This window comes from Poecile atricapillus, chromosome 2 (genome assembly GCF_030490865.1).
Source record: "Poecile atricapillus isolate bPoeAtr1 chromosome 2, bPoeAtr1.hap1, whole genome shotgun sequence".
Taxonomy (NCBI): domain Eukaryota; kingdom Metazoa; phylum Chordata; class Aves; order Passeriformes; family Paridae; genus Poecile; species Poecile atricapillus.
In genome coordinates this window covers 93,520,918-93,543,330 of record NC_081250.1, presented here as the reverse complement: position 1 = coordinate 93,543,330, position 22,413 = coordinate 93,520,918, and the positions used below count along the sequence as shown (strand labels likewise).

Here is a 22,413-nt window from a genome sequence, read left to right as displayed (position 1 = left end):
CTACTACAGTTTTTACCTTTCATCCCTCCTCCCCTACCTGATCCATCATCTCTGCTTGTTATCCAAAAGGGTTCAGCACAAGAGTGACAAGCACTGGTTCAAAACATTCCAACCCAGGGAAGGAGCAGGGAAGGTTGCAACCCCTGTGCACAGTGTCTGCTCCCCATAGCAAAATCAATAATGTGGAGGGAAATAAAGGAGAGAGTTCCTATTACTTAAAGAGGAATTTCTAGTTTGCTAGGATAAGACCCTGTTGATTAGATATAAAATGTAGATACTGAAAGACACTACTTCCTCGTTCCAAAAGCTGCAGGAACTCTCAAGATATGGGGAGAGAGCCACAAAAAGCAAGAACAAAAAATCAAGGGTTTGTGCAAAACTTACTTGCTAAATCTACAGCAACTGGGAACACTGCCAGACCAAACTGCTCTGATGAAGAGAGGCATTTGCCACAACAAACATTCCACTCCACATCCTGGATCACACAGTTTTAAAAAGACATATTTGAGCAGCAAATAAAATGCAATGACGATATCAAATTTAACATCAGAGAGGAATCTTTTAGTATCTGCCAGTCCTTTGAGTGTCAAATAGAGGGGGAAAAAATCAGAGAAGCTAAGACTCTGCTTTTTGCTTTCCACTGTTTATGATGAAATGACTTATTCAGAGGACAGATACTGTGAATATGTGAGCTGTGCTATGACCAGCTGGCCTATTTTGGATTTCAGCCGCAATACACAGATGGAAAGTATGTTTCTAGATTGCATGATTTCTTTCTAAAATCTGCTTTTTTTTTTTTTTTTAATCAGCAATTACTGAGGTTACTGAGAAAGTGTGGCAGTTCCTTTGAAGCTTAAAGAGAGTTCAAAGATCATTCAAACACCATTTTCTGAATGTTTTTCTGGAGATCTGCACATCTTTTGTAACCCCACTGCTGAAATCTCAAACAGGTGACAGAAATTATATGTTGTTTCAGTTTGCCCTATGGAAAAGGCATGAAAAATTTCAAACGATTTGACAGAGAAATATGAAAGCTACCATGTGTATTTGCTGTCTCTGTCAACATGAGCTGCATTCATTTTGGGCAGAAGTCTTTCATTATCAGCACCTCAAGGAATATAAGGAACTGGAGAAAATAGAAAGTAGGACCGTTCTAGGTGCCTTGCAGCACTGCTAGAGTCAAGTTGTCAAAAGCAATCTCCCTTCCTTTGCAAGATCAATTTGCATACAAAACTGCAGAGGCTGAATCAGTCCTCTCTTCTAGCTTAGAATGCTGCAAGGCAACATTTCTGGATTAACTTCCATTAATCATTCCTGGATCCCAGCTTCTTTCTTTCTTTTAAATCCATACACAAAACCTCATTAACTCAATCAGACTGATGTCTTATTTCAGATTACAATTGCTGTATCAATGCCCTATTTAGGACCAGTATATTTTGTTTTGATGTCTATAGGGACATATTATCCAGTAGGTCTAGTCCTTCCAAAATGTGGTGCCCACACACAACTAAACCAGGATCCTATATGTGATGGGAAAAGGAATGTTTCCAGCTGTACTCATACAGACAGCTGATTTCTACTCTCCCTCCCTCAACAGATGAAAACTACAAGGCTTCTTAAAACCAGGAAACATAGCTTCCTAAAACCAAAGCACTGTCTTTACCAGGAGCCCTCTGTAAATCCCAAAGGTGACAATGGCCCCATAACCTGCACATGAAGGAATCTGAAATTCAAGATTTTGTGTTTTCCCTGCTTAGGGAAGCCAAAGAGACATCTCAGACCTCAGCAAATGAAGATTAGATCTGGTTATAAATAATTGCTTCTGGAACTGGCCTCCACTTGGATTCAGTCCGGTCTTTGTTACAGTGGACAGGTAACAGTTGTTAAAGTAGGATTTTATTCCAAAACCTGAAGGTGTAGTAAGGGCAGTCACTTGTGGGTGAAACAAGCACATAAATAATGTGATTTTATTTCAGAAGGAGGAAAATAACACCAGCAACTCCTGGACTTCCCCCGTTCTACGTCTCCCCACACGCAAAGCACTTTGCAGCCATAATATTTTTATTCACCCATAAGCAAATCAGTGGTTAGCTCTCTTCTTGTACTGACAGGAAATGGTCTTCTGTGACCTGGAAAACTCAGCAAGTTTCTGAACAGAAACATCCATATTTCTGGGCTTTTTTCTTTACTTATTCTATAAGAGAAGCCTATGAATGTATTTTTGTCGAAGACCTTGGCACTCTCTTCAAGAAAAAAACCCACATTGTAAAAATCGTATTTTTGGGAACCACAAAATCATCCCTTTTTAGCTTCGTAATAAGCCATTTTCTCTTTCTTTACAGATTGAATGTAAGACAAAGAAACCTTGTGTAAGTAAACCTGTGCTAGTTTTGCTGCTCATGTATTTTCACTGATCTATTACTGAGCAAAGGTAGCAAGACCTAGAGAAAACAAAAAAAAAAAACAACCCAGCATCATATGATAGAAAATATTTTCTTTATGTGCTCCACAATAATGTGTTGCAATATTCCCAAAATGGCAGCTGTCCCTTTGGACAGCTCTCTAAAGAGAGGAAGACAACATAGCCATAGCCACAAAAAACAAATATATTTGATTAACTCATATACCAAAGAGTACCTTTCCTGTTCAATCAGATTCAACTCTGCTGAAATAATATGACAGAATTTTTGCCTCATGTAGATGCAAACAGGCAGTGGTCCAGATATCTCCACTGAGAATATCATTTTAAAACTAGGCAAATGAACAAAAAGAAAAGCCTCTTGAATAGTTTCTAGATTTTGCCAAGGCTGCTCACTGCTAGGCTACTCTCCCTGCAGCACTATTTTGTTGGACAGAGAGCCCAAGCCCCCTAGTTTCTTGAAGCCTTCTGTCTTGCAAGCATTACGCCCTTAGAATGGGCAACAATACACAATTACTTGAAACGTCAGAACAAAACAAAACAATTGACATCTAGAGTATCAGGTATCAACTTCTCATAGCGAGCCAGTTGTAACTAACCCTTACAAGAGAAAGGTCAGACGAAAATTATCTTTTAAAGCATACAATGTGAGGAATTTTTCTTTAATTCATTCAGCTTTGTAATTCAAATTTTCTTTAATTCATTTCAGAAGGGTTAAGAGAGCCCTATTATGAAGAGAAACAGTTTCTCCTAAGAGTAACTCTTCCATCAGATTCTTTTCCCCACACTATCTTATGGACACATCTGTTCATATTTATACTTTCAATTGTTTTTAAGCTTCTCAGTAAAACATTTATAAGTGCTAGATGTATAATACTCTAATGATTTTTTCTAAAGTTTCTTCAGTAATTCTAGTGTTTTGAGGAGTATTAGAGGTCAAGGTGCACTGAGATGGGTTGAATTTTCCTTATGCATCTTGAGCATAGTTGCCTTTAAGTTTTGAGTCAACAATAAGCAAGAGAGCCCATTCATGGGCAGGGCCCTCTTTCTGAGTCCCCTTTGGTCAGGTACACAGAGGAGCACTCCAGTGTGTAAGAAAAATGAATAGATTCTCCTAGTTTTCAATACTTGTATCAGTAGGTGTTTGTGGTATTTCCCTTCCTAGGACTCAGGTATCAAGGAAAGATTTGAGTCAGTGTGTAATATTCATCCCAGGTCTACAATCTCCCATGGACTTATACATAAGATTAAATAGATGGAAATAGAAAGAGAAAAGGGGCAAAGAAAATAAATCAAGAGTGCAAGACATTTCATACTTATGAAAGAGTGGTGTGTGTTTGCTCTCATCTCTGTATAAGGTGCTTGGGAGCTGTGGTAAGTCACTGGGAAAGTCTTTAATATCAACTCTACCATTTCTGCATCCATGAAAAACATTACTATTTTATAGTCATGTTTTATATTTTACTCTATTACTCCTGCTGTCACCATATTGCAAAGTAACCCTGGAACCGATATGAACAGAGGTGGACTTTTTTTTTCTCCTGTGAAATAAATTTTAAAATATTTTAAATATTCACTTTCCAAGTAGCTCTTTCATTTATGGTAATTTAAACACGACATAAACCTGACAACCAATGCTTGCACAGTACTTAAGTCTTAGACCCCAGTAGGCTGGAAGACCCCCTAGATTGTTCTGTGTGCAGCACAGAACGCTGGATAAACGCCGGATCGTGCTCCCAAAGGCTCCCTTTTTGAGCCTCAGACCCACATCTCTCCAGCCTCAGGCCGATGTGCTCCCAAGGGGCCGATCCCCTTTCCTTGCAGGGATGCTCCAGCCCTGGAGCCGGCTCTCCCGCGTGCCAGTCAGAAGGTGGCACCATGGAGATGCGGATGTCCCCGGGCGGCTGGGCTCCTCCCGCTCCTCTTTGGTGCCAAAGCAAAACATCAGTTACACGTTAATTTTTCAGTAGGATCGTAAAACACTATGGTTTTTGGTTGCCGGTTGCTGGTTGGATGCATTATCAGCATGACGACATCTCTCATCACGAAACAAAAGGAAGAAAATATGCTGTCGCTGCCTTTCAGTACTGGGTGGCCAAGCTGAGTGACTTTATCCTGCATCATGTTGAGAACAAAAGTTGAAGAGATCCATATTCTGTGTAGGGGAAAAAAAAAATAAAAATAAAAGAGACCATGGAGAAGGTAGAAACCAGGTCAGGTTAGTAAGAACAACCACAAAAAATAGTTTAAGTACATACAGTTAAAATTAGAAATGCCTATGTGAGATATGAGTAATGTCTTGTTATATTTTCTGTAAAATATAACAGTGCAAAGCAGATGATCTGAAAAGTTTCAGTCTGGTTGCTGGAGAATAATTAATGAAATGGGTAAACAAGACTGAGAACAGCAGCATGTTCATTTTTTGTCTTTCTTTTTTCCTTTACCCTTCACAGCTGCAAGCCAATGGCTAGCAGATCAGAGAGAAAGACTGAAACAGGTTACTAGAGCAGGTTTCACAGAACATGCTTGGTAGTTTTCAGATCAGCTATGCCAAAAAACATCCACTGTGGACTACTCTGGGTCAGATATCTGTCACAAAAAGATTTGCTATTATTTTTGAGAACCCAAAGAAGAGAGGGAAAAGCCAGAAACTGACAAATACAAATTCCTCATTTAATTTCTGAAGGGAGAAGGTGGTGGTGGCATACTAGAAATAACAAGCTTACCTTTGCTTCTGTTTTCAGAATAAAAGTCTCATTCAAGAAGAAGGAAATGTGGTATCTTAGTGGTTAAGTATTTAATATTAATTTTGTAGGTTGAATGATGAGTCATGCTAAGAACAGATCTGTAGTAAATATCTCTTGGACCACCTAGTATTCCATATTTTTATTAGAGATATGGAAGATGGACTGGAGAGCCTGAAAACTTAAAAAACACACAACACAGAGCTGGAAATGACTGCAAAAAATGGAGAAATGCAGGCTTGGAATACAAACAATCTTGATAAAATGGAGGAATGCCTAGAAAAAGAGACTGGCTGGAGTTCATTTAGGACAACCACAAGTATTTATATTGATTAGGAAGACAAAGGGCATAAAAATGAAAGGAGAATACCTGGCTAAGCAGGGGTTTTGCAGAAATGGATCTAGGTATTATAGGAAATCACAAGTTGAATTATGTGTCAAAAACGTAATGCTGTTCTGAAAATGACAAATCATAAAAAGATAACTATGAAGAAAAATGGAAATAATTGAACCTTTTGAGAGATGAAGAATATTTGACTATGGCAGAAAATGGATAACAATGGGGTTCTTCCAACTGAGAATGTGTGAACATATTTTATTCTTAAAAGAAAAGTCAAATAACAAGGGAAATATGAAACAAACCAAACCAAAATAGGATAAATGTATGATAGCAATTGTTTTCTTAAGGGAATTTAACCAATGGCAATTTCATTCTAATGCTGTATATCAGAGGTTAATATCTGAGTTAAGATAGTTAAATTGGCTTTTTATTATTGAATTATAATCACTTGAGCAATTATAAAAACAGGTGTTGCTGATTGAAATAAATTATTCCTTCAACTGATCACTATACAGCTGATAAGAACTCAAGATTGCTGCACAAGTACTCTTTTATTTGTGCTGAAGCCTTCTTCAAAGGCATTTATTAAGCCAAGATGCTCTGGAAAGAAGCTCTACTGAAGGACAAGGACAAAGATTAAAATCTTCTAAAAAAGAGTGTGCAGGCTGTGGTGTCTGCAGATCTTGATTTGATCATTAAGTAGCCTTGATACTAAGTTGACTGTTGAGAGTAAGTGTTTTCAATGTGTCTACAAGAATTTTCTCAGGCTTCTAGACCTATCATTTAATCCTAAATCCTTCAGTCTATGAAGTTTGCAAGAGTACAGTGTAATAGTATGTTTAATGGCTCGGCTAAACACAAGTTAAAGTAGTAGATAGTATGTATTTGGTTTAGCCTTAGAAATAAGATGCCTAGAAAAACACCAGGGGGTTCAGCAGAAATATTTTCCACAAGCAGCTGGAAAATAAGCTTGCCTGCAAGCCCAGTGGATATAGCTGCTGCTCTAAAATGAAAATACCAGTACACTGTATGAAGCAGCAGGCATTATCTGAAATACTTTAATGGGATTGATGTAATTCTATATGGGTTATAATAAGTAAAATGCCTACTCTGAGATGGTTTATCTGCCGTGTAATGGGTGCTCATTCTGATTTTCTCTTTGACAGAAAATTCCCTGAACTTTTTTCTAAACTGGGATAATTTAAAATTTTAATGTGGACTCTCAATCATTCTTTCTCATTGATCATTCATCCATCCAACACAACGTTTCACATAATTGTCTCACTATTGTAAGCAACATTATTCCTCATGTTAGGCATCACTGACTCAGTAGGCTATGTATTCTGAGTAAACTCATCTTCATATACTTCTGTGAAAGTCCAGTTTCCTCATTAACGTCAAAATCCTGTGCCTTTGGTGGCATAAGCATGCGTGGAAGTCAGTGGTTTGATTAATCATGTTGTGAAGCTGAGATAAATACAGTATTTTGAGGTACTTAGGTTTTTCAGCCTCTAAAATGTAAGTCTAGTTTTCACTCTGGCAAAATCTCCTTCTTCCTATTTGATCCAATTAGTTTCCAGATGGAACAGCTGTCCCAGCTATATCGAGTACAGAATTCATAATAGGGTTTGTACAAGTTTTTGCAGGACGTCAAATGCAGAGTTACAGTTTTGGTGCTTTTATTGTGTTGCTTCATTCTGCCTTTGCTCACTCTTGTTTGAGTAGTATGACCTAAACATTTGCTCTGACTAAGGCTGTCATGGAGACACTGCTAAGTTAGAACTTAGCAAATGGTCTTAGCACAGTCTGTCTGTCCAGATGCTTTGCCTTTTGTCAAAAAAACTTTCTGACAGAAAACTTTCTCCAGAGGCTACCGTAAATTCCTTTCTCAGTTGATGATCCATATTGCGCAAAGAAGATTAATGCTTTTGGTACAAGCCAAAATATTCACTGCCAGATGTCAAAGAATAAGACAGCCTTTAGAGCAAAGTCTTTCCTCTGTTGAGAATTGCTTTTGGGCCTCTGTTTCATGAACAGACCTTCCTCTAACCCCACCTATGCAAAGAGGCTCCCAGGAAGATGTAGGCAGCTGGACACAGGTCTTCTAGAGAATCTTTTCTGAGTCCTCAAACAGCAATGGAATCATTAATTGTAAGTATTACTAGCCTTACAAAGAATGAAAGCAAAGTTGGCTGATCTTGTGATGAAAACCACAAAATATACAGGGAACAGAAACGTAGAAATAATTTACTGACATCAGCAAAAGAATTGATGCTGTTTCATGACAACTTCATCAAAACCTGCAACTGCAGCACTGGCATGCCGAATAAAACCTCATTCTGAAAATCCAAGAAAATACCTTTAAGGGCTTTGAATTCAACCAGCAAAAATTGTGCTTTAGATAAATCTTCTTTAAGCGTCAGTAACTTCGAAAAGAATGTAAACAAATCATTAATAGCAGGTAAAATTTAGAACAGTTTCCAAAAGTAGTGAAATCATATCATTTCTAAGTGCAGTCAGTGCCTTAGTTACCTCAGAAGGGTTAAGATTTTTTTCAAAGGCAGTGACTTCTACAGATCATTTCTGGAAATAACTTTTAGCATGTATACTGCGTGTACACTATTTTTGATAGTAAAAATTTGAGCTGCTCTGGATGCATGGATGAAATTATATGTTTCTCTGTGATACCTGATTTAACATACAGCAGCAAATAAAGATTTCAGGTACAATTACTTTAGTGAATTCCTATGATGCATTTCTGTCTAATCCAGTGAATTAGCTAGTAAAAATAGAACAACATGAACACCAATCTGAATCACATATTCATTGAAATATTTTGATTATCCAGCAATTTCAATCCTATATCTCAAGGCTGAAAAAACACAACCGCAGTATTTGTGTGGAATTAGGGAAACCTGTCTCAACTTTTCAGAAAGAAAGAGTATGGCATTTTTGATATTAATCTGGTTAAAAATGAGAGAAGCTGAGTAACAAAAGATGTCTCGGGCCTTCAGAGAAATGCGGTGGTTTTCAGGCCTCAATCTTTGAACCTCAAGCTGTCTATGAGGACAAAGAACCTGGTCAGAATATCTTTGATGGTTGACATTTATTGCAACATTTTGCTAAAAATTACCTTTGATTTAATAAGGTGCAGTTTCAGCCAGATTCTGTGACCACCAAGCTTTACCTGAGAATGTTCTAGCAGTGGTGTCCCAGCAGATGGCATATATCACCATCTTTCCACAAGACCCATTCCATCTGGCCCCTTCCAGTGAATGACTGACTCTTTTTCAGGTTCTGCTGCTTTATGTTAGCTCCCAAGAAGAATAGCCTGACCATTACTAGCTTGAAAAGTCAGTAAGAATTTTCCAGCTTAAGCTGGCATTTTGTTTTATGATGATTATTTTTATATCTTTATAAGTATATATATTTGTATCTTTTATCTTTATATACAAAAATAATCAGTGGTGAAGTATTAAACTATTTAAAAAATTGAAAAGTCAGTGTACACTCTTTCATTAGAGAAAATTTTGATGATTCAGGCCATGTAACAAACTTCAGGTGAGTTCTAAATTCTCCATCCTGTAAACAGCATCACACGGGGAAAAATGAGCAAACTTTCACCATATCAGAGGCTTAGATGTCCAATTCCAAAGTGTGAAAGAACAGCAAGAATGCTAAATCAGATGTCTGTTGAAAATGGATACTAATGTTTCACCAGGGGGTTTCCCTTAAAAGTTCTGTTCTTCCCAGTTCTTAGTTTGGAAGAAATCTGAGATGCCTCCTTTATGTTTGGGCCTTATAACTGTAGCTGAATTGCTGTACTATCTAAAGTACAATTACAAGAGAGACATCTGTATTTTGAAGAGCTAGTTAGTGGGAGAAAAGGCAACTACTTTTGTAACTACACATTTCCTCACATACTCCCTTAATGCCACAACACAACATCCAGAGTTCTCATTCTCTATTGTATTTATAGAGGGTGACTCTCATCCCACAAAAAATGTGCATGTCATGTTTGGTTAGGGATAATCTGAAGTTCCTTTTGTGGCCATGGTCTTCAGGGCCAGCTGTCCAAAGCTACAGCCTGAGTGAGGGCAATCTGCGTGGGTAAAATGCAAAAAACCCAGAAGAAGCATATTTGAATTTCAGGGCTGGCCTGTGATCAGTGAGCTACCAGACTTTTCTCCATATGAATATATGATTTTAGAAAAAATCCCATCATAGTAAAACTCACATTTTGTTTGGTGTCCACTTAGAAAAATTATTCAGCTTTGTAAGCACCATTTAAAATAATCTAGAAAAAAAATTCCTCAAAACAACTGTTTTTGTAACTTCTTGATATTTCAGTATTCCAGTTTATTAAAGTGAAAATATATATAGTATTATAACCATTACCAAGCAGTAATCTTTCATATCAAATAATAGAATCTTTTCTAATATTTGGCTCAGCTTGTCTGTCAGGACTCTGAGTGTACCAATAGCCCTCAATGAAACTTTCATCTGCATCCTCAGCCCATGGGCTAAAGAGCTCCATCTAAACTCGAGCCCTGTTCTTCATTCCTTTCACAGACACAGCTGACTCTAGGATGGACCCTGGACCATGCTGCAGCTTTGTTTCTGGTTCTCCTGCATGCACCTGGCTCAGGTTTTGCCATAACTCTGCCTGTGCATGAACCTGCTGGATCAGCACTCTGCTCAGCCAGGCCAGCTGCTGTGGGACTGCACTGTGCTCACTAAGGGTGGCCACCACCACCCTTGGATTTTGCCTTCTCCTCCCTTGTGGTGCAGCCTTTCTCTGGCTGCTTTTTGTGTTTCTCATTGAGGAAAGAAGGGCCTTTCCTGCCAGACTGGACCCTGCTGTGCCCCTCGCCTTCAGGGCTCCTCAGCAACCTCGGTGCCAGCAGCAGCCCCAGAGCAGCCGTGCTCACCCTGTGTCCTGGTTCTGGCCAGGAGTGACTTGGTGTTTGCAGCTGCCAGGAAGGGGCATGGCCTGGACCTGGAGTCCCTTCTGTGCCGCCTCACTACCGGAGGTGGGGAGGAGGGAGTCTCTGCTGGTGGAGTAAGCGTGGCAGATGGAGTGATGGGACTGGGTTCTGAGCTGGGGCGAGCACTTGGGTAGCGCTGGTTCCAAGCCAGAAGGAGCATTTGGGTGGCAACAGGTCCAGGCTGGAGGGAGTGGTCAGGTCAGGCTCTGCAGTGAGCGTTTGGCATTTGAGCATTCTGTACACTTTTGTTACTGTTACTATTCCTTTTCTTATCTCATTGCTGTTTCCAGTAAATTGTTCTCACCTCAATGAATATGTTTCCATGTGATCTTCACCTTTTGTGCCCCTAATTCCCCTCTCCAGTCCCATGCTGAGGGAAGAGGGAGGGGGAGAAAAAATGCAACCCATGGTTAGGAGAGTCTCAGTGGGAGTAAGAAATTGGAGCATAGCATTCCTAAAGCATGACACCCCACCTGGGCACTGTGGGATGGGAGCTCAGGCAGGGGCTGAAGGCCCAGGCAGGTTCTGGGGTGCCAGGACGTGGGGCAGGGCTGTGCTGGGGACCCTTGAGGGACACCGATGGCCCTGCCATGCGCCTCCATGACAAGAGTTTTGGTGCCTATGCAGGACAACTTTGGCTGTCTGACGTCTGCTGCCAATGGAAATGTGAGACAATAGGACTTTTTTCTCATCCATGAGAACCAGTAACAGCTCTTAATGGTCATACTTGTGTCCTGCCTTGTAGGTTTCTACAACCATTTTCCCATTTTAGCCTAAAATGTTTTCAGTTAGCAGATAAGAGCAGGATGGAGGCCAAGACACTGCAAGGAAAAAGTAACCAAACTGTTCACTTTTGATGTCATTCTCTGTGGCTCCTGTTAATCAGACAGTGGAAAAAGAGCAGAGTAATTGGGACTGATGGACTGCAGATACAGGAAAAGGACATATTCAGGATACATACATTGTTTTTCCACTGTGTTTTATCACCAGACTGCTTCATTAGGAAGCCAAACTTAGCTGTCACTATCAGAATTAATGATGGTGATGAATTTTGAAACAAAAAAATATTTTAAATTTGATTGATCAATAGTAGCATTGTCTTAAGACAATGGTTAAGAAACATATTGTAAAAGAATGCCACGTGGAGCTTTTGTTTCCCAGAACAATTTTAAATTTTTTTAGTAGCTCTATATGCTCTAAAATAGAAAGTTTCCAGCTCTTTTTCTTAAGGAAAGCATTTGAATTACTAATATTCTATTATAAATTCTATTATATATAATGTCTATATTTACAAGAAATACAATTACAAATATTAGTCAATTACAAATACTATGCAATTACAAATGCAAAGTTTAAGTCCTTTGCCATGATCCAGTTACACACAAGCTCACCTTTTTGCTCTGCCACGTCTCCATGACTCTTGGAAAGTGTCAACATCCAGAAGCTTCACAGAAAATGCTGCAATTCTGAACTCAGAGCTAGTTATTAGCTGCAGTCTTTTCCCCTCACAGCTTTATCAACACAGTGCAATACACACCATGGTAACTTACAATTGCTGAGGGCTAATTAAAAGGCACTGATTTTTCTAGTGACAGACTAGATTATTTTCTCCTTCTCCTATCAAAAGATTATTTTTGCAACAGGCAGAAATATGGCCATGATAGGTAGATATCATACCCCTACTTGTTAGAAAACTTTACATCTATTACATCTATCTATTTACATCTATTTACTTTATTTCTCAGCAAAGGATTTCTCAGTAAAAAGTCTGTCATTTGCAAAATAGCAAGCAATGCATTACATTTGCCTCACAGGGAGAAAAGGTGCAGAGCTATTTATTCTGCTGATTTGAGTCATATTGTAACTGAGTATGATAGGGCTGGGCTCTAATTTATTTTTTTTTTATACAATGAGCAATGGATTAGAGGCTTGCTTAGCTATTCTTCATTCATTAACACTGTAACTGTCGAATACTCTGTGCTTAACAAAATCCGATAATTGCAGATAGCATTAGTTCTGCATCTTTGGAGAACAGCCAGCACAGATTCTAATGAAATAAGCCGACCATGCATCGAGGGATTTAGGAAGTACTGCTATGCTGCCGACAATGGCATTTTATTACTGATTAAATAATCTCTGAATCTGAATGTTCTGCAGTATTTTGCAACCTTACAGTAGCTAGATTCAAATACTTTATGAAAAAAAGAATAATGTGATCCTCAGTGGGTCTAATCTTTCATAAATAGAGTCAAGTTGTTCAAAACCAGAAGCTCATTAGCTAGCTCATTGCAAGTTGTATTCATGCTGGAATCAAGCTGTATGTTCTGAGAGTTTTTAAAATCTTGCTTATAAAGTAAATACATTCAGGCATATGCAATTTGAAAATTAGTATATTCATTCAGTAATATGAATAGCGTTTTGTGTTCATGCTTCATTGTCTTCAGATTTTTTTTGAAGGATTCTGATTGGAGTTCTAGGCTGGAATCTTGGCTGTGTGAAAGGCTCTTCCTCCCTATAGGCCCCACTTCCATTATATCTCTGAACCAATTCAGCAACCACTGCTCTTTGTCCAAAGTTTTACATTGTCTGTATGTTCAGATCAGGCAGTTCAATCCTTACAAGAGAGACTTTTCTGTAGAACAACACAGATTGTAGCACTATTCTAGAGAGCCTATAGCAGGCCACCATCCATCCAGCTGCTGCAGATGCCTCCATTCAAAAAATGCAGTTCTATACATCAATAGTAAGAAAAGAACTGCAGGAAAATGTAAGATGCCAGTACCACTAAATAAATTAATCATTCAAATAAAATTTATTCATTCCATTTAAAAATCAACCTTGCTGTCATGGGGACTTATGCACTACTGTGCTAAAGAAATATCAGACATTTTCAACAGCATAGATTTCAAGAACAACAGCAACATATATTTTACTCTAGGGGAAATACAGTCCATGGTATTAGTGTTACATTTCAGTTTCCTAACAGTTCCTTTGGCTTCCATGAGATCTGTCATTTCGAAAGTGACTCTGTAAGACCAAGAACTGTGTTGAAAGGCCTGGTGTGCACATGGGGTAAAATGTTCAGAGGTTCTTGCAAATAAACTGGCACAGGACTTGGCAGGTCATATTCTTTGACTTTTTAAAGAAATTCTTATATATACTTGAATATTATATTTGTTCTGGTTTGGGACAGATTTTGGGAGGAAACCCAGGACAACATTGTTTTAGGGATGCAGTGAAAAAAATTTGAGTTTTGGTGACCTTGACTGGTTTGTAAATCTTGATGCCAGTGAAATGCAATCTATCATCGGGAAAGACAGCATTATTTAAAATATTTGGGAGGAATTTTACTGTATTCACTACAGACTCCTTCTTAACCATAACTACAACTTTCTGGGACCTCTTGTCATATTTATGGTTCATACCATGAGTGAATATGGTTTGTATTTAACAGTTATGATGAATTGTTTTTATGCATCAGAGCAAAACTTGATATTTTATAGTTGCTTTGAATTTGAACCATGAAATATTCATTACATTTTCACAACAAAAACTTCTTCCAACAAATCACTCACTCAGTTCATTTTGTATACTAATTTCATGTAGTTCTAGAATACAAATTCTGTGCAGAAGAAGGAGCGTTACTGTGATGAACGGGCCAGGAGACCAGCTCCTTTTAAAAAGGCCTTTATTAAACAGGACAGCTCTGGGGTGGGGGCCCGAGGGGTCGCGCACACCGCCACTGCTCCCACTTGGACACCGCAGAAGAGGAGGATCCGTGCAGCTTTGTCACTAGGGCAGAGCTGGGCCTTCCTTCCTCACGGGAGTCCCCGGGAAGACTTGTTCTCTTGGCCTCGTAGCCTAGGGTGTCATCCCAGTCGAGTCCCCTCCTGGTTATGTCGGCCTCTGGAGGGAAGTCAGGGGACTCCTCTGGGTCTTCCTTGTTCGATGGTACTGGTTTTATTCCTTCCCTTTTGTGTGGCTCGTTGTCTCGGGGTTTTTTCCAGTCTGGGTGCGTCCCATGAGTCTCTGGTCTCTCTCTCGTTTACATGAAAGTCCTTATGTCATCCTCCTCCTCAGGGCCCAACTGAACAAGGTACAGCAACTTGGGGCAGGGGTACAATGTTGCCATGTGGGAGTCTAGGAGCAGTGGGGGCAGGGCCTGGCTGAACACCGAACAAGAAACACAGGGTACAGCAACTTGGGAGAGGGGGCAGGGCCTGGCTGAACACGGAACAAGAAACACAGGGTACAGCAACTTGGGACAGGGGTACAAGGCAACTTGGGACAGGGGTACAAGGTAAGTAAACCTGGGACAAGGGTACAAGGTAAGTAAACCTGGGACAGGGGTACAAGGTAAGTAAGGGGTTTACAAACAGTAATATGGTAACAATATTCAAATTATTCTTAACAATATCCCCCCTCTTATATTTTGATCGGGCTCTAGCCCGCATCAACCTTTAACTTCTGGCTCTTGGAAATATTTCTCTCTTAATTCTTGATATTGCTCATATATTTCCCTAGCAGTTTTGTGCTCTTGATCCTGACTTTGAGTTTCCATTAACATGATCCTGGCCTGTTTCTTATCTTTTATTTCAGGGATCTGAATGCTAGCTTGTACTGTGGTAGTCACTGTCCTGATTATACAGGGGAGTAAACAGGGTAAGAACAGAAAACTTGCAAATGCACAGACAGCAATGAAGACTATTTTTTTCCACCACCCTCCCTTGAAGGACCAAAGGTCATTCCACCAGTCTGAGTTCACCAGAGGAGTCCATTCCTGGGTGCCCACATAAGCTACCTTTCGTATTTCCTTTGAGATGTTTCTAATTACCTCACTCTTATCATCTATCTCCAGGCAACATTCGGAGGAATTAAACTTCCCACAAATGCCTCCCTCATCTGCCAATAGGTAGTCTACCGCCAGCCGAATCTGGTAAACTACAGCCCTGGTTTGTGCCAATTGGGTGCTAATGTGGTCTAAAGCAAGGGCAGTTCTGTTTGACACCACTTCCAATACTGCCTGGAGACGGATGATTCGATTTAACATATAGACTGGGGTACGATACCCCCAGGATCCATCCTGGGCCCACGTGGCTGGTCCATATGTCTTAATTATTTCTTCAGGGGTCCAGATCTTCCCCTTCCATTTTTGATTACTTCCTAGGTCTATTACATGCCTCCTCTTTCGGCTGCCTTTTTTTAAGTTATCATACAAGGGGACTCCCAAGTATGATCCTGATTCCTTGGGTAGGAGGAAAAAAGCAGGCTTTATTATCCCAATTGTGCAACTTCCCGCCCAATCCCCTGGGAGGTGGGTATAGGCAGTGCTCCCACAAATCCAAAATAAATACTCAGGGGCCTTCCAAAAAGTGTCCTGTGTGTCGGTAGGATGTTCCCAATATTTTGAGAGTTCTCTTAACCCCCAAAAAGGGTTTATTCCCTTTTCTGCACACTCATGCAGTTTGTACCCCTCATGATAAATACACCCCCTTTCCTTTCTCCCAATGGCCCAATACCTGTTTGGTTCTTGGGGGATCCACCTGCTACCTGAGTCTTTCACAGTTAGGTATCTTTTGCAGGCCATTTTTCCCACAGGGGTTTTGTATTTTTTTCCTGTCCTTTTAATGCATTCTTCCCCGATCACCCTTGTTTTCAAATCCCATTGTTCTCGTCCCCTGTTCCCCATCTGGGGTTTCTGCTCAGTTAATTTCCACCTTAAGATGTCTAAAGGTGCCAAGCTGATCCCTTCCCAGGGCCAAATATCTGACATCTGGGTGTTCCCACATACCCAACAATTGGTTAAGTTTAACTCTCTGCTGATTCTCTCCATCAAGTCAATGAATAGGTTCTTACCCAGTGTTTCATCCAGATTACCCTTCTTTATCCTCAATTGTTTTTCCTTTATTACATCATTCAGTCCCTCTTCCTCAAAGCAGAGCCAGGATTCTCCTACAGGGCATTCTCCAAGCAGGCGTTGCCTAAATGAGGCAGTATTTCTAGTAATCCAATATGTCTTTCCCTCCTCCTGGCAGGTTTCCAGTTGGGTATGATCAAAACAGGTGGGATTGATGTTTGTGTGGACTCTCATCAGTGATCCTAGATCCTCTCCATCATATAGGGGATAGTAGCACTTTGTACATGCTTCTCCACCACCCCCTATCCCAAGGCTCACTAGCTGGACCAATATCAGTCCACCTAAGAGTCCGGTATGAGCTAGTTTCATTTTAGGGAGCTTCATGGCTCACCTCCTTTTTAGCCTCACCCGGTCTTGCCTCTTAGGTTTGGGGATCGGGAGAGATGGGGATCAGGAGAGATGGTATGGTCCTTCTCTTCCCACCTTTTCTTTAATTTAGTTGCCTTTTTGGAGAATGTTCTGTGGGAGAAGTTAATGGGGGGGGTTTCCTATTAAACCAACTTTACTAACATCAAAATACTTAACAGCAATAACCACAACAACAACTTAAAGAACACTCCCGGCTTAAACCAACACACTCAGCAGAGTTCTGCAGTCTTTGTTTCAATTCTTTTTCTCTCAGTCTATTTCTGGCTGCCTCTTAAGAGTCACTTTTAGACTGGTAGGATCTGTAATGGCAGTCCACTTGGGGGAATTCGTGGAGTATTTTTCTGTGTCTTGTCCACAGTCAGGAGGGGGTGATACTGGTCCTTTTTCACGGGAGACGTGAGTCCACCCCTTTTCTTGGGTCCGAATAGCAGCGTGGGTCACCAGCAGGACCTGGAAGGGACCTTCAGATTTTGGGGTTAAGGGGGTGTCTTTCCAGGATTTTAATCAATACCCAATCCCCCGGATTGATCTGGTGAATGTTTGTGTCAAGTGGGAAGGTTTGGGGGAGATATCCTCTCTTTCTTAAGTTGTTTAGGGTCTTTCCAATTGTCTCTAGGTACTTTTTAGCCATTTCTTCCCCTTCTATATGATCTCCAGTGCTATAAGGGGTCATTAGAAAGGGGAGCCCAAACATCATTTCGTATTGGGAGGCCCCAAGGTCAGATTGTGGCCTGGTTCTGATTCTCAGGAGGGCGAGAGGCAAACACCTTGCTCATTAGGCACTTGACTCAGGAGGGTGTATGGGTTTGACACCGCTGGGTGCCTGGTAACAGTCCTCTTATTTACCTCCCTCAGGTCCTGGACTAACCTGTATTTCCCTTCTGCCTTTTTGACAGCCAGAATCGGGGTGTTATGGGGGGACATGCATGGCTCTAAAATGCCTTCTGTCAACAGGTGATCAATGACCGGGGCCAGTCCTTTTCTGCCCTCTAGGGACATTGGGTACTGCCTGATTCTGATAGGAGAGGTTCCTTTCTGGATTTCTATCTTTACTGGGGAAATGTCTAAATACCCAAACTTTCCCTCTTCTGCCCAAACCTCAGGGTTAATCTCTTCTATATCTTCTGTTGTTAGCTTCATCATATGGACCACCATCTTTCCGTTCACTGGTATTATTCCCACCCCCAGCTGCACCTGCAAGTCCCTTCCCAGCAGGTTAGTCTCCAAATCTGGTAGATACACAAAGTCTGCATAGCACTGCCGAGAATTTCCCTTTACTTCAACATTTCTTATCACAGGAGCCATGAAGGGTTTTCCCTCAGCTCCTAACACTTCACAAACTTTGTTACTTAAAAACATTCCAGCTGGGAGCTTGTTCAAACTTGAACGGTCTGCCCCCGTGTCTGCTAAAAATTCAACCTCCTCACTCTGGGGACCTACTTCAAGGTTTACCAGGGGCTCTTCTCGGTGTTTCATCGGGTCCCCTAATACATACAGCCCCTGACACCCCTAATCACAAGCTTCCTCTCCCCTCAAGATTTTCTCCATGACATCCTGCTCTCTAGCTATTGCCTCATCCAGAGATAATTTTTTGCAGTCCCTTTTGAGATGCCCAGTCTCTCCACAGTAATAACACCTCCCACTCCCTCGAGGGTTCCCAGGGTTGGTCCATGGAGGCATAACGGATTTCTTCCTATCTCCCTCCAACTGGGACTTTGGCTTTCCATCACCTGGCTGATCCCTATCTGCCTGATTCCTGACAATCTCCCTGGCTACTGCCACCATGAGCCTTGCCTTCGTCTTTGTCTTCTCCTCCTCTCTCCTCAAGTAGACTCTTAGAGCCTCCTTCAATAGCTCATTGATCCCCTTTTCTTGCCAGTCGTCTAATTTTTCTAGCTTCCTCCTGATATCAGGCCAGGACTTAGTGACAAACTGGACTTTTAAGAGTACCTGGCCTTCAGGACTGTCGGGGTCTATGTTTGAATATAGTTGAAAATTTCTCCTCAACCTATTCAACCAGGTGGCTGGAGTCTCGTCCTTCTCTTGGGTCCCATCAAAGGCTAGTTTTGTGTTATTACCACGGGGAACTGATTCCTTAATACCCTTCACTATTAGGGACCTGTAGTCCCTCATGTTCCGCCTTCCCTCCTCCCTGTTAGGATCCCACCCTGGATCTACCTGCGGGAGTTTATACTCTCCTGGGAGTCCCGATCTATTCTCCCTTTCCCAGATCCGTATCCCTGCAGTACGGATCATGGCGACCTCTTCAGGGTTAAATAAGATGTTTAAAATAGAGTTTAACTCCCCCCAGGTGTAAGTGTTTGGACCCAGGAACTGGTCTACCTGGTTGGCTATCCCTACTGGGTCTTCAACTAGGTTCCCTAGCTCTTTCTTAAATCCCCGGACTTCTGAAGCTGTCAATGGGGCATTGACAAACCCTACCCCTCCAGCTACTCCTCCCATAGGGACTTCTCTTAGGGGAAGGAGCTTAGTTGTCTTAGATCGTGTGTGACAGTAGGGTCCATCTCCAAGATCCTGTCCCTGACTAGAGGTGGGAGTCATAGGGACCTGCTGGTTGTTAGGAGGAGGATTAACCTTGGGGGTACTCAGCTCCCAGTTGGGAGGGGGCAAAGGGACAGTACTAGGCGAAGGAGAAGAAACTTGGTCTGATATAGGGGTTTCTGGAGGTAAGGGAGAGGTGACAAGTAGATTAGAAGGAACTGGGGCCACCAATGGTGGTGGGTTTAAGGAGAAGGGTATCGGGATGGTAGAGGAGGCTGAAGATGTAGAGGGGGATTGGTTTGGGTGGAAAGGGTTTGAATTGGAAATACAGGGGTCTCGTGGGGATGATGCAGAAGAGGAAAAAGTCAGGGAATTAGGAGGAGAAGTCTGGGGTGCTCTTGGGTATGCAGGAGGAGGGGGTAGATGATCTAGGGGGTCCCATCTACTACCTGTTTCGCTAGCCTCCTTTTCTTGCTTCCTACTTTCTTTCCCTTCTCCCTTCTGTTCCTTTAACTTGCATACCTTCACCATCTCTGTGTCCACTCTTTCTTTCAGCCACATGGCTGCATAACTGATCTCCTCTGGACTCGAGCCTTTTCTGGTTTTCAGATGCTGGTACAGTTGGGAGCACATCCAAGGATCTTTAGTACCATACCAAGGCCATTGTCCTTGCATCTCTAGTTTGGGCCAGACCTCTATACAGTAATGGATCATCTTGATCTGGTCTAGGCCCTTGGCGGCCTCTTGTGCATCCCAGCAATTTAACATTTGCCCTAGTGGGCTATCAGGGGGAATGGTTCTGGTGGCCTCTTCATCTTCCTTGGGACCTACACTCTTACTTAGACACTGTCCCATTGCTCTTTTGTCTATGGGCCTTAACTTAAAACTTACGGTGCCTCTACCCGAACGAAACTAGAACTGACAGGCAACACAACCTCTAAACAACTTAAAACTGGCCCTTACTTAAACTATACTTTATAAAGGTGCCCCTACTCAAACTGAAAATCTGTAATGACGGGCAACTGACTTTTCAAACTTCAACAAAAAAAACCACTTACACTCCAGGAACTCACTCTCTCCTTTCACACTAGGGAATACACTCAATCTCACACAGGAATCTGCACCCTTTCTTACACTCGGCCGGCCTTCCACTCACACTTCGAACCTTTCTGGGGCTTGCAGTCTCCGCTTGCCCCTGGGGTTAGGTCCCAACGGGGCTTGCAGGCTCCGCTTGCCCCTCCCTACACCCCAATCACGTTCCCCTCGCGCCTCGCCTCCCTGACCCCCTTGCCAGCGAAGACTATGAGCACTCCTGGGTCGACGTCGAGGGGACCCTAGCACTAGACACTCCTGGGACCTTCCCCCGTCCCTGTCTCAGTGCCGTCCACAAAGTTTGGTCAGCAGGGCTCACCCCGGAACCCCCTGCCCCTCCGCTCCCTGACTATCCCCCTTCCCCAGTGAGAATAGCTTCTGCGCGAGGGCTGAGTGTAAGTGAGTGGTGGGAAAATTCCCCCTTGCCTCCTAGCCACTCCGCCCACCAGGGAATGGCTTCGGCTAAGGGATGCGTGAGTGTATTACTCTAGCTGCCTTGCCCGCCCGCGCAGACTACCTGCCCCTGTGCTCTCCGGCAGCAGGTTGACGACCTCCCTTCCCAGGAACCCCCTGAGCCGAGACTGAGCCGCGACAACTAGAGCCTTTCAGCACGTCTTGTGTCACAGACCCTGGGAAGCGAGGGCCCTTCGCTGACCGCCTGGTGCCGGTAGGGCCTGGGGACCCCCAATTCCAATTCCCCGGTCAGGTCGTCTCAAGTACCCAAGCGGGGGGGGTGTGTTCACTCACACCTAACCTAGGCACCCCCACACACCACCCCGGGAGTTACCTAGATTTCCAATTCCCCAAGCGGGGGGGGTGTGTTCACTCACACCTAACCTAGGCACCCCCACACACCACCCCGGGAGTTACCTAGATTTCCAATTCCCCAAGCGGGGGGGGTGTGTTCACTCACACCTAACCTAGGCACCCCCACACACCACCCCGGGAGTTACCTAGATTTCCAATTCCCCAAGCGGGGGGGGTGTGTTCACTCACACCTAACCTAGGCACCCCCACACACCACCCCGGGAGTTACCTAGATTTCCAATTCCCCAAGCGGGGGGGGTGTGTTCACTCACACCTAACCTAGGCACCCCCACACACCACCCCGGGAGTTACCTAGATTTCCAATTCCCCAAGCGGGGGGGGTGTGTTCACTCACACCTAACCTAGGCACCCCCACACACCACCCCGGGAGTTACCTAGATTGCCTGCGTGTAGCCCTTTTCAGTAGAGGGGCCTACCCCTATGTGTGCCACTCATCCACTCAGGTACCCTCTGCACACTCAGAGGGGGGGGTTTTATCCCCAGGAGACGCCTCACTCGTTTCTCTGGGCCCAATTGGGCCTCTTTCGCTTCCTGCCGTTCCCGGCCGGCCCCCTCGCGGGAGTCCGGAACCGCGGTACTGGGCAGTCCACACTCGCCCCGGGGGTCCGAGCTGCCAGCCCCCGTCTCACTCACACCACACTCGTTCGCCTCCTACTCCCGCCACCGGTGGCTTACCCAATCCGGCGCTCTTCTGCGCTGCTGATCCCAGGCTGTCCTTCTGGTCCAGTATAGCCAGCTGTCCCCCGGAGGCCCGATAGGGCGGGCGGCCGTCCCGTCCCTGGTCCTCTTCGGGGCGTGGCTATCCCGGACGAGCCCCCAAGCTGTGATGAACGGGCCAGGAGACCAGCTCCTTTTAAAAAGGCCTTTATTAAACAGGACAGCTCTGGGGTGGGGGCCCGAGGGGTCGCGCACACCGCCACTGCTCCCACTTGGACACCGCAGAAGAGGAGGATCCGTGCAGCTTTGTCACTAGGGCAGAGCTGGGCCTTCCTTCCTCACGGGAGTCCCCGGGAAGACTTGTTCTCTTGGCCTCGTAGCCTAGGGTGTCATCCCAGTCGAGTCCCCTCCTGGTTATGTCGGCCTCTGGAGGGAAGTCAGGGGACTCCTCTGGGTCTTCCTTGTTCGATGGTACTGGTTTTATTCCTTCCCTTTTGTGTGGCTCGTTGTCTCGGGGTTTTTTCCAGTCTGGGTGCGTCCCATGAGTCTCTGGTCTC

At 43.1% G+C, this 22,413-nt stretch overlaps 1 protein-coding gene across 1 annotated transcript; it reads right to left on the bottom strand.

The window, feature by feature from the left end:
- Nucleotides 1–15,101: 15,101 nt before the first annotated feature.
- On the bottom strand, nt 15,102–22,208 carry LOC131575535 (endogenous retrovirus group 3 member 1 Env polyprotein-like). The gene is made up of 3 exons (XM_058831123.1): nt 21,875–22,208; nt 15,326–17,238; nt 15,102–15,128 (listed from the first exon to the last, which is right to left on the bottom strand). Exons 2-3 carry the CDS (start codon nt 16,730–16,732, stop codon nt 15,102–15,104), a joined length of 1,434 nt encoding a protein of 477 aa, XP_058687106.1. The 5' UTR covers nt 16,733–17,238; nt 21,875–22,208.
- Nucleotides 22,209–22,413: the final 205 nt, after the last annotated feature.